Here is an 11,844-nt window from a genome sequence, read left to right on the forward strand (position 1 = left end):
ACAAAAGAAAACCCATTGTAAATACATTAATTTACCAGTGAAGATATTTCATCATAACTACGCTTATTTTAAGTGTACTCCAACACTGCAGTTTTTCATGCACTTTGTTGCTTCAGTTTTTATTACATTTCTATGATATATTAAAGAAAAATTGCACAGATTTTATAAAGTTTCAAAAACTTTAATTGGCAAATAAATAAAACTTAAGTTTTTTAGTCATACAAACAAGATTCAAAGTTTTTTGGTTTTTTTTAATTGTCAATTGGCTGTATAGGACATACAGGAGAATCAAAATATTGTTTTTCTCCCACCTTAGCATAAAAGAAGAGTTAAGAAAAGCTAAAAGGACACTCTTGAGAACATATAAAATCAAACCTCAAATCAAACCGGGTGTGAGGGGTGGGGGTCACCAGTGCTCAGCATAATGGTCTTGGAGGGGTTACTACTGACCCGCACATTTTGTGGCCTCCTGGTCAGAAAGTACAGAACTCGATTACAGAGAGAAGTTTTGAGTCCCAGGTGTTTGAATTTTTGTATTAACTGCTGGGAAATGATTGTTTTCAATGCTGAACTGAAATCTAAGAACAGCACCCGCATATAAGAGTTCTTTATGTCCAGATGGGTGAGGGCTGGAAGGAGAGCAGCAGAGAATAGGTCCTCTATTTGACCTGTAAGCAAACTGAAATGGGTCATGGGCGGGAGGGAGGATGGACTTGATGTATTGCATGACTAGCTGCTCGAAGCACTTCATGATGATGGAAGTCAGTGCTACGGGTTGTAGCTGGATGGAAGAGGCTTTTTTGGTACTGGTATTATAGCTGTGGCTTTGAGACGTGGGGACAACAGCTTGGCTCAGAGAGATGTTGAAGATGTCAGCAAAGACATCCTTCAGCTCCCTGGCACAGTCCTTCAAAAGAGGACCAGATATGACATTTCCTTTCTGTACTATCATTTTGCTTTCCTGATAGCATGGGATAGGTTGTCTCTGGGTGTTCTTGCAGTGTCACCATCTCTTAAAGACTGTGTCCTGAGCCCTCAGCAGACCACAAACCTCACCTCTCAGCCTTAGCATCTCTCAGCTAAAATAAGCAAGGAAAGATGGTGGCACATGTTGTGCTGCTTGGAATTATGATAAGTTAAACCTAAAGGACAATATTGGAGTATTTGAGCTCCCAAATCCAGTGAGGTCACAGCTTCTGGCCGTGGCTGAGTTGGGCGGTGGTGTATGATTTAGAACTCGGTTGCAGAGGAGGGGTGGGGCAACGGGTTAAGGGTGCAGCATTAATAATAATAATATATTTTATTTGTAAGTGCCTTTCCTGACACCCAAGGACACTTTACAGGGGTTAAAACAAAAGAAATCACATAAAGCACAAACAGAAACTAAAATGACCAAAGGAACTAAAGCGAGTATGCAATCTTGAACAGTTAAGTTTTGAGTCGTGATTTGAAAACATGAAGAGAGTCAATTTTGCGAATGTCAGGTGGGAGAGAGTTCCACAGCTGGGGAGTAGAGCGGGAGAAAGCTCTGTTCCCCATGGTACTGAGGCAGGCGGGGGGAACAGTAAGGCGGATAGAAGAGGAAGACTGGAGGGTGCGGGAGAAGGAGGTGATGTGAAGAAGTTCAGCTAGATAAGGAGGGGCGAGGTTGTGGATGGCCTTGAAGCATACAAGATTTTGAAATTAATTCTGAATTTACCTAGGACCAATGGAGTTGCTGTAAGACTGAGGTGACGTGGTGAAATGAGGGGGTTTTGGTGATAATGCGAGTGGCTGAGTTTTGAGCCATTTGAAGCGTTTGGAGGGATTTGTGAGGGAGGCCAAATAAAAGAGAGTTACAGTAATCAATACGGGAGGTAATAAGACTATGAACAAGGATGAAGGTGGTACGCTGGGGAGAGGGAGGGGCAGAGACGATTTATGTTTCGTAGATGGAAATATGCAGACCAGGTAATATTATTGATATGAGAATGGAAAGAGAGTGCTGTCAAGGATGATACCGAGACTCTTAACCTGAGGGGAGAGGAAAACTGAGGAGCTGTCGACGGTGAGGGAGAAACTACCAACTATGGATAAGGTGGATTTTGTTTGTTGTTGATTTTTAGTAGAGCAGTTTCTGTGCTATGGCGGGGGCAGAAACCAGACTGGAATTGTTCGTACAGACTGTTTTGGGTTAAATGGGTGTGAAGCTGAATAGCAATGGTTTTTTTCAAGTATTTTGGAAATGAAAGGTAAATAAGAGATGGGGCAAAGATTATTATAGTTATTTGGATCAGAACCAGGCTTTTTTAGAATTGGAGTGACAGCTACAGTTTCGAAGAGAGTGGGAACAATTCCAGTGGTAAGAGATGAGTGAAAAATGGCAGATATGAAGGGGAGGAGAGAGGAGAGGCAGGATTTAAACAGAACTGTAGAGAGAGAGGATCAAGAAGACATGTGGAGGGCTTGGATTTCTGTATGAGGTCAGTGATTTCAGGGGGAGTTGGTAGGTGAAAGCTGGAGAGCAGCTGACAGAGGTGGGAAAGTTCAGATGGGGGAGGGAAGGAGAAACAGGACAAAGGTGTTTGTGGATTTTGTTGATTTTTTTTTTTTTTTACTGAAAAACAACATAAGGGAGTTACAAGTTACAGTGGAGTAAAAATGAGAAGGAAATAAGTCGGGGGTGGGTTGGGGGGGTGGAGAATATTATTTAGCAGTGAAAACAGGGTCTTGGTGTTGCCTTAATTAGAGGACATAAGGCTGGAGTTGTAGGCCGATTTGGTTTGTAATTGAGTCCTTATAATGCAATATGTGAGATTTTTACATGTCTTTATGAATAGTGAGACCATTTTTTTTTTTTTTTAATGGAGACACTAATTGAAGTCTTTTGGTTTTCAAAGTCACTGTGTGGCTTCAGGGGGCAGTAAACTGTGACAAGGATGGTGGAAATGGGTCCAGACAGTTTACAGACATACACTCGAATGAGCTGATGGTGGGTATTGTATGGAAGCTTGTTTCCGCCACAAGAAAAAAAAAATCGCCATCCCTAACTCGAAATTCGGTCATTGAAAACCAAAAGACGTCAATTAGAGCGTCTCTATAAAAAAAAAAAAAAAACTGGTGTCAGTATTTTTCGAGTTAATAACTCAAAATTTGGAGTTGCGGATAGCAATTTTTGTCTTTGTTAATTTATTTTTAGTGGCGGGAACAAGCTTCCATAGGTATGGACACAGGGCTTTCCATTTTTTGTGATGAATTATCACGAGACCACCTCCGCGACCTGAGCCACAGGGTTGACAAATGTAAACAAAGCCAGGTGGAGTGGAGTCGTTAAGTAGTGAAAAGTTCATAGGTTGTTGCCAGGTTTCAGTTGAACACAGAAAATCATCATTTTCTTCTGCTTATCCTTTTTCAGAGTTGCGTGGTGGGGGGTTGGAACCTATCCCAGCTGTCATAGGATGAGAGGCATGGTACACCCTGCACAGGTCACCAGCCTGTCACAGGCTAACACAGAGAGACAAACAACCATTCCCACTCACACCCATAGGCAATTTAGAATAGAACCAAATAACCTTACCCCACAAACTGCATGTCTTTGGACTGTGGGAGGAAACCAGCGTACCAGGAGAAAACCCACGCAAACATGCAAACTACACACAAAAAGGCCTCAGCCAAGGTAGATCTGAACCCAGACCTTCCTGCTGTGAGGTAACAGTGCTAACCACCACGCCATCATGCTACCCCCTTCTTCTGAGTACTTCTGAACTGTGTATCAGATCAAGATGTAAATACCTGAAAATAAAAGCTAAAATGTTGATTTTTTTTGTCTCATATTCATCTTTTAATTTCAAACCCAAATGTTTTCAGTCCACAGCAAACCTCACTGTTCCAATACTTTTGGAGTGGAGTATATGTTTGCATTCTGTACTATTGGTAGAAAAATATTGATTGCAGCCTCTGAGTATCATTTTAAACTTAATTTCACTAGTGCAAATTGTTCAGCCACTTATCAGTGTGTAAATTTTTTTAGTTCATTAAAACCTCTCAGAATTACCTCACTGCCGTTATCCCTGTCATGATGGGATTTACAGTGTTTTTCTGGTTTGGACTCGTGTTAATATTAGTGCCGCTTTGAACTTTCCCTCTTGTGTTGATTGTCTGTACCTGTCATCTACCAGACCAGTTTGTACCAAACTCCTTCTGGGAGCAGAGCTGCAGGCTAAAAGTCATACACAAACACTTGTACCCACAAAGAGATGTAATTCATGGACCATAATTTAGACCATAATTTAGTTTTATCTCTTTCTGCAGGTAGACAATGCAATGCAAAGGACAGTGCAGTATCCTTTTCCCACTTTGAACATATGAACAGTGCCCTGTCAGAGAAAGGGAAAACAAATGTAAGAATTGCTTACGCAGCAACTTTAAACAATATTCACTAGAAAAAACATGCCATGCTGTTAGATGTGTATGTTTTACAATGTGCAGCATTTTAGTTGTAATTGGACATGTTAATAAACAACAAGAAAAATTATATTTTTCTAACTTCATGCTTCTAAAGTTTGGTCAGATTATATAAAGCAAATATTCAACTCATCCACCTTAGGTCTGAGTCATTGCTGAGATTAATGATTAAACGATCAAGTTACACGCCTTGTTCACAATTTCAAGATTATGTCAGTTGGTAGGAGTGAGCCGAGAAGGTAAGCAAGCTTCATTTTGATTGCAATACTTGGAAAACCAAGACAGAGCACAACTCCAGAATCTTGGATTAGCAGACTCTGACACGGAAACTTACACTTGACACTTTCATCAGATCTGTTATTTGGAAATTTAAATCACAGCGTAGCCACAACAGGGGTGTGTGACCAAAAGAGGGGATCCCCATGAAATGTGTGTCTTCAAACTGAATCACAACCATTAGCTGTATTTAAAAAAAGGATGTAGCCACAACAAAACTTCCACTTTGGTATTTAGGCCAACGCAAAGCATAATTTCTTTACTCTGTTGTGCAAGTAAGCAGAAGGTTGGAGAAAACATGACCTTGATTTTGAAAACAAGTCATTCTCACAGATGGAGGTGCCACGTCGGTCAGAACTGTTTGACTTCCATGGAGTCTCCATGATCAGTGCATTCACTGACAACTGGGAAAATGTACAGAACTTCAAAGCAAGACCGGATGATATTCTTATTGCTACTTACCCTAAAGCAGGTGATGTGGTGTGGAGCTTGTGTAATCATAAAATTATTTTCTTTTTCATAAAACAATTTTAATATTGATGTCTGACTTGATAGGTTTACCACTAAACAGTATGCATTTGTCTATTTCTCTCTCAGGAACCACGTGGGTTTCTTACATCCTAGATCTTCTGTATTTTGGGCACATGGGTCTAGACCGTCAGACTTCCATCCCTATTCATGACAGAGTGCCCTTCCTGGAGATCTGTGTACCTTTTCTACCTTCAGGTTGAATCATGTGACCACCTTTAATTAGCCATATTTGTACTTAAACCAGAACCAAAAGTTAGTTCCAAGTGCTAATTTCACTTTGGTGTACTGTTCTTTGTACTGTTGTTTTGTTTTATTTTTGTTGTTTTGTTTTATTTACATGCATCTGTGATAAGTGCTGAAAAGGAAGCAGCCAAAATGCAGCCTTATTCATTGGCTTTCTGATTGTATCAGCAGTTTTATTAGTGTGTAAATCTGTAATCACAGCATCTCAGGAACAAATTAAATTTTTTTTGTCAATTAATGTTATTGATCTGTGGTACATAAAGAAGTTGTCAGTCTCACAGTAATCCTTCTTATCACTCAGGTACAGACCTGGCTGACAAACTTCCCACCACTCCTCGTCTCATTAAAACTCATCTACCAGTCCAGTTTGTACCAAAGTCCTTCTGGGAGCAGCAATGCAGGGTAAAAGTCATACACCTCTAACCACAGTGACTTCTGAAATCCACATACCATAATTTAGTATTGCCTTATTCTGTAGATAGTCTATGTGGCCCGCAATGCAAAGGACAATGCAGTATCCTTTTTCCACTTTGGGAGAATGAACGGTGGGATGCCAGAACCAGGAGACTGGAGCACCTTTCTGCAGGGGTTCATGGAGGGAAAGAGTGAGCTCAGTTTAGTTTTGGTATGAAGGAAAAATAAAATTGTCTCATTTTCCATGTAAACATTCCTTTGTGTATTATTCTGTGGCTCCAGGGATTTTTGGATCGTGGTATGACCATGTGAACGGCTGGTGGGAGAAGAAGCAGACTTACTCAAATCTTCACTACATGTTCTATGAAGATTTGATTGAGGTGTGGTGAGTTGTGTGATTTTCAGCTGAGCTCCTAATGTTTAAAACTGTCTTGACTGTGTCACTTTGTGTAATGATCATACTCCTTTTAGAAAATGTTTAAAACCCTTCAATAATGTTTCCAGATTTATGTTGCTGGTTTGAAAAACAGTGTTATTAATCTAAATAAATAAAAACTAGAAATGCTAATCTTTATTCTCAGAAGGAGTTGAGCGCTGATGAAAAGAATGTGCCATTTTAAAATCAGACTTTTATCTAACTATCAATAAACTTACATCAAATCTGTCTTGATGAATAAATAGCACTACAGACCAGAAGAAGAAAAACATAAATTTAATTTTTTCAATATTTTCAATATTGATGTGAACAGGACTATGAACGAGAAATAGACCAACTGTGTTCCTTCCTTGGTTTGTCTCCTTCTGCTGAAGAGAAGGAAAATGTGAGAACCAGTGTGACATTTGACAGTATGAAACAAAACAAAATGACCAACTATAGCACAGTTGTGGTGATGGACCAGAAGGTGTCTCCTTTCATGAGAAAAGGTACAAAACTTTTTTTTTTCTCAGTATTTGTACCGGTATCTGCTCCATTTATTATCAGGTTGATCAAATACTCTGAATGTTTTCCTCCTCCAGGTAAAGTTGGTGACTGGAAGAACCACTTCACTGTGGCTCAGAATGAACAGTTTGATGAAGACTACAAGCAGAAGATGAAGAATCCTGATCTCAAGTTTCGCTTTGAAATTTAGACTTCTGGCTAGGCCTGACGGCGCTCTGAAGTGATCACACAGTCAATAAATCACATGTTAAGTTTGATCAACACAATTTTCTTATATAGTGATGCTGATGGATAAAAATCAGCTTCACAAAAAAATGAATTGACACTAATGAAGCATTTTTGAAAATAACCAGTCTGTTTTTTTTCTACTTGTATTACAACCTTCTGGGCATGAAGGAGCTCTGAACTGATATTTGATTCAGTAAATAAAATTTTAATTTTGATCAACACAGTTGTTAAATAATTACTGGCAGATATGTACTGTATCTACATTGTAATGCTCATGTATGTAAATCAGTATCTTAAACAAAGAATGTGATTGAGACTGAAGTTTCACCATCAAGTTTAACTCTCGAGACACATTGTGAACTTATGACAAAGCTTTGTGTTTCTTGGAAGCAGAAAATTTACAGATGAAGCCATGGGTTTGATTGTTTCATATTCATTGAAATAATCAAAACCAATATTTAACATTTCCACGGGATGCACAATACAAATAATACAGATACAGCCATTTAAAATTGCTGCTCCCAGCTGGCTGTTAGCCTCTGGAAGTCCTGATATCCTGGGGCATATTTACTTTCCACCATGATCACACCCCTTTCCTTCAATTGCAGTGTTACCAAGAGATGGCACCTTCTTCACAAAAACTTTGACTTCTGTGATTCACAAATGTTTTGTTAACATTTCATGTCAAAGTATTTTCACTAGCTGAAATATAGCTACTACAAATGGTGCAGCAAGTTTTGAAAATCTAAAATAGATGGATAAAATTTTAATCAGTCTGACATTTCACACATTTTCCATTCCAAATCACCAAAACTATTGCATGCAAACATTCACTTCATTAATTCATTTCAGTCTAATAAACAAATAAATAGATTTTTTTAAAAAGTGTTGTGCTGAGCAATCAAAGCACTCTGTCTCCCTTTTCAGTCTCTTGTTAGAAGTTCCATGAATGCAGTTTTGGGCTGTTATTAGCATTAATATGGAACTCCCATCACCTCCGGGATGTCCTGCTTCTGCTGCCTGGTGTCAAACTTGATTTGCATGACAGAATTATCCCAACCACCTTCAGATAGGTGTGCCTTCTCATGAAGCAAATGTGTGCTGCCAGTGAAGATAAACTGATTGATAACACATGAATGCTGCATTTCGGAATACACAGCATAATCGCACTTTAGGAACTTGGCATGACTTTGTAATGCACAAAATGTTGTTTCATAGGACATGAAAATGGTTAAGAAGATCTTGATCTCATCAGGATAGTGTTTATTGATGTCATCAATCAAGTGAGCAGGAGGGCTTTTTTTATAATATGAATGATATCTCAGCTTTCTTTTGTTTTTAATGTACCGTTTTGCTGGCTTATTATCTGTTTAGCTCAATAAACTGGTGAAACACTTAAGAAGGAACCTGCGTTTCCATCACGCTTTGTGAACTGATCCTTTACGTATGAGTGTGGGCGGGTCCTCATCTGGACACAGAAGCCTAAGGGCACAAATGTGGGACAATATGCTCCCCTTTCTTGTGCTGCAAACATATTTTACAGTCCAAACAAAACTACTGCAGCATCCGTGTGCAGCACAGAGGTAAACACAGACAGAGATTACAAGCAAGATGACAAGTATGCACTCTGTGTCCTTTTTTCTGTGATTATGAACTGATACAAAGCAGCAAGTTCAGCCTTAGGGCCCAACCTAATTCACAGCTGTGAAAAGTTGTGAATTAGGTTTTCTCATGTAGTCATGCAGTGAAATAGTGGTAGAAAACTTTACGTTGAGATGGCAGAGTCATGCCCTTCTGCTGCTTTCGTCACATGTTCTTGGTTCCAGAACAGCTAGCTTGCGGGGCCCGAGTTGAACCCGTTTTTCGGCCAAGCACAGAGAAGAGTGCGTTCATGGTGGAAAAACCGCTGAATGGTTCAAATACTGGCACCAGCACCCGGTCAGTGGAAAAAGGGTCTGAGGGTAGTGAGGGCCACTGTGGACGAGTACTGATGACCAGCTGTCAAGTGTTCATGTCACAACTGTTCCCTCAATTTTAATTACATTCTAGTTTTCACACACTCATACTCATCCTTTCCACCTCACCCCTGCACCCAACACTTCACCTTTAACATTGATGAGTGAGGGGTGAGCAGGTAGGTATTCTCACACCCCTGTTTCCTGCATCCAACCCTTGGGGTGAGGTGGGGGTGATTAGGGGACAGGGCCAGCTGCACCCCAGGGTTGCTGCTGGCCACTGGGGGCATCCATTCACCTTCACTCTGAGGGGAATTAGTGTGGATGAGTGTGTCCTTTATTTTTAAAGGACACATTTATTGTTTTCTTTGTGTGGATGTGTGTGTGAGAGTGGCCTGTGTGTATTTATGTGTATGTGTGAGTATGTGCCGGTGTGTGTATGGTGGGGTACTGGGTGATTCTAGGGCGCTTGGGGGCCTGCTTTTGGCTTGCACCGAGGTGGCCGGCCTCTGGTGGGGTCGGCAGCCCGCTGCCTCTGGTTCACTTGCCTTTTGGCCATGGAGGCTCTGACTGGGCCTCCCTCTTCTTTCTGCTGCAGTTGGCATATGGATGTTATCGGGATGTGTGGCCTTGGTTCTTCACCGCTCCTGGGTGCAGCGGGCGGTCCGGGTCTTCTGGGTCCTTCACTGTCTGTCTCAGGCTTCTGGGGGCCAATGTTGCAGCTTATCACCCTCATTACCAAGTATGTTTCATTACAAACACACAATATACAGACACTTAGACTTGCTCACTCACACAAAAACAAACCATGATTGTGTGCTTGTTTCTGTTTCCGTTTTTGTCTTGCAGGTGCTGTTTGTTCTCTTTGTGTGTGTGTGTGTGTGTGTGTGTGTGTGTGTGTGTGTGTGTGTGTGTGTGTGTGTGTGTGTGTGTGTGTGTGTGTGCGTGTGTGTGTGTGCTTTGTTACAGACACAGCAATTGGCAACCAATTATATGTGCTCTGTTTTTTCTTTAGACCAGCTTTAGACCTGATTTGCATGACATGATTGTCCCAAATGTCCTTCTACCAGGTGTACTTTCTCATAAAGCAAATGTGTACTGCCAGTGAAGATAAATTGATTGATATACATGAATGCTGTATTTTGGAATACACAGCATACTCACACATTAGGAACTTGGAAAGCACAAAATTAGGCATGTCCTGCTGTACAGCCTACTTTATTTTAAATTGCACTCTACCAAAATTCATAATTGAGCACCATATTGTATTCCGTACAACATGAAACTATTAAACAAGACCTTGAACTTGTCGGGATAATGTTTACTGATATCACTAGAGCAATTTTTGGAAAAGCTGACACATGGCAACACTCTCAGGTAGATATTTTTCCAAAACCATGAGTCTTCTCAAAATGCTCAAAATGTGGCTCTTAAAGGGGACATATCATGCAAAATCCACTTTTTTAGCCCTTAAATAAATTTTTTTGTGTACTTTGAGTGCGTAGGAGTGCGGAAAATTAAAATGTATTCTCTCCCAGTGCTGCATAGATACACAGAACCGGGATTAAAGATGATGATGTAACGAAGAACAGAGAAAAACTGAGGGCCACCAGAGCTATCTGGTAACTCTTCACTACCACTCAGACCCTGTCTCAAATCTTCCCTGAACTCTGCACATTTAATCCTTGCCTCTGCATTCACTTGCTTCCTCTTCTTAATTTGCAGTGATCCTATAAAGTCATCCTTTAAACTACCATCCAGTGCTGCCTAACTACATTCTCTCCTGCCACCAACTTGCAGTCACCTGTCTATCAGTTTGCACCTTCTGCATAAGATATGCAGTATTCCACCTGTGTATTCTTTCTGAAATATGTGATCAGCACATTCTTTTCGCAAAATCCACTGCCATCTGCCCTTCCAGATTTCTCTCCTTAATGCCATACCTACCCAACACCTCCTCATCACCTCTGTTCCCTTCACCTAGATGTCCACTGAAGTCTGCACCAATCTCTTCCCCCTGACAACAATCTGTACCACTTCATCCAAGTTACTGCAGAATTCCTCGTCCTCTTGTAACTGACATCCAGCCTGTAGGGCATACTGACAACATTCAACGTCACCCCTTCAATTTCCAGTTTCAAACACAGGATCCTGTCTGACACTTTTGTCACCTCCACAATACTATTCACATACTCTTTCTTCAAGATTAACCTTATTCCATTTCTCTTCCTATCTACACCGTGTTGGAACAGCTTGAATCCACCTCCAATACTCCTGGCCTTGCTTCCCTTGTGGTCTCATTCACACACAATACATCAAGCTTCCTTCTTGCCATCATGCCAACCAGCTGTCTCTGCATTCCTGCCTCTCTTTCTCTTGCTGCCTCTGAACACACCTTCCCCCTCTCCTCTTCCTTTGTTTACGGTCAATAGTAGCATCAGCACCGGATGAGGTCGTTGTTCATATGGGCCCCAATCCGGTATGGAAATCTCATTCTTGATGTTTGATTTGACACTGAATTCCCTTCCTGATCGAGGGTGGGGATACAATTTATGAAGGGGAACACCAGTACTCAGCACTAGAAGTACACTGGCTTGTAGCCTGCTCGTGGCTGCATTGATTGTTGATATATTCTTTTTTATTAGCCAAACATTATTGTATTAAATGTTTTGTGCAACATGCAGAGGTGGCAAAAGTAGAGACATTCTTTACTTAAGTAGAAGTACCCAGGTGAAAGTTGAAGTACTGAATCAACTTCTCTACTCAAGTAAAAGTGAAAAAGTACAAGCTACTTAAAGTAAGAAAGTAAAAAGG

General features: G+C 40.7%; 1 protein-coding gene across 1 annotated transcript; it reads left to right on the plus strand.

Annotated features, from left to right (window-relative positions):
* Positions 1-5,049: 5,049 nt before the first annotated feature.
* On the plus strand, positions 5,050-7,037 carry LOC115783562 (cytosolic sulfotransferase 3-like). The gene is made up of 7 exons (XM_030734443.1): positions 5,050-5,191; positions 5,317-5,445; positions 5,795-5,895; positions 5,972-6,098; positions 6,190-6,287; positions 6,657-6,831; positions 6,925-7,037. Exons 1-7 carry the CDS (start codon positions 5,053-5,055, stop codon positions 7,035-7,037), a joined length of 882 nt encoding a protein of 293 aa, XP_030590303.1. The 5' UTR covers positions 5,050-5,052.
* Positions 7,038-11,844: the final 4,807 nt, after the last annotated feature.

The sequence above is a fragment of the Archocentrus centrarchus genome, chromosome 7 (assembly GCF_007364275.1).
Source record: "Archocentrus centrarchus isolate MPI-CPG fArcCen1 chromosome 7, fArcCen1, whole genome shotgun sequence".
NCBI classification, from domain to species: Eukaryota; Metazoa; Chordata; class Actinopteri; order Cichliformes; family Cichlidae; genus Archocentrus; species Archocentrus centrarchus.

What these genes read in the sequence shown, in the direction of transcription:
- LOC115783562 (XM_030734443.1), top strand. Translation starts at nt 5,053, where the DNA reads ATGGAGGTGCCACGTCGGTCAGAACTGTTTGACTTCCATGGAGTCTCC. An exon ending in TCTATGAAGATTTGATTGAG is followed by an intron (nt 6,288 to 6,656) that starts GTGTGGTGAGTT and finishes TGATGTGAACAG; the next exon opens with GACTATGAACGAGAAATAGA. An exon ending in GTCTCCTTTCATGAGAAAAG is followed by an intron (nt 6,832 to 6,924) that starts GTACAAAACTTT and finishes TTCCTCCTCCAG; the next exon opens with GTAAAGTTGGTGACTGGAAG.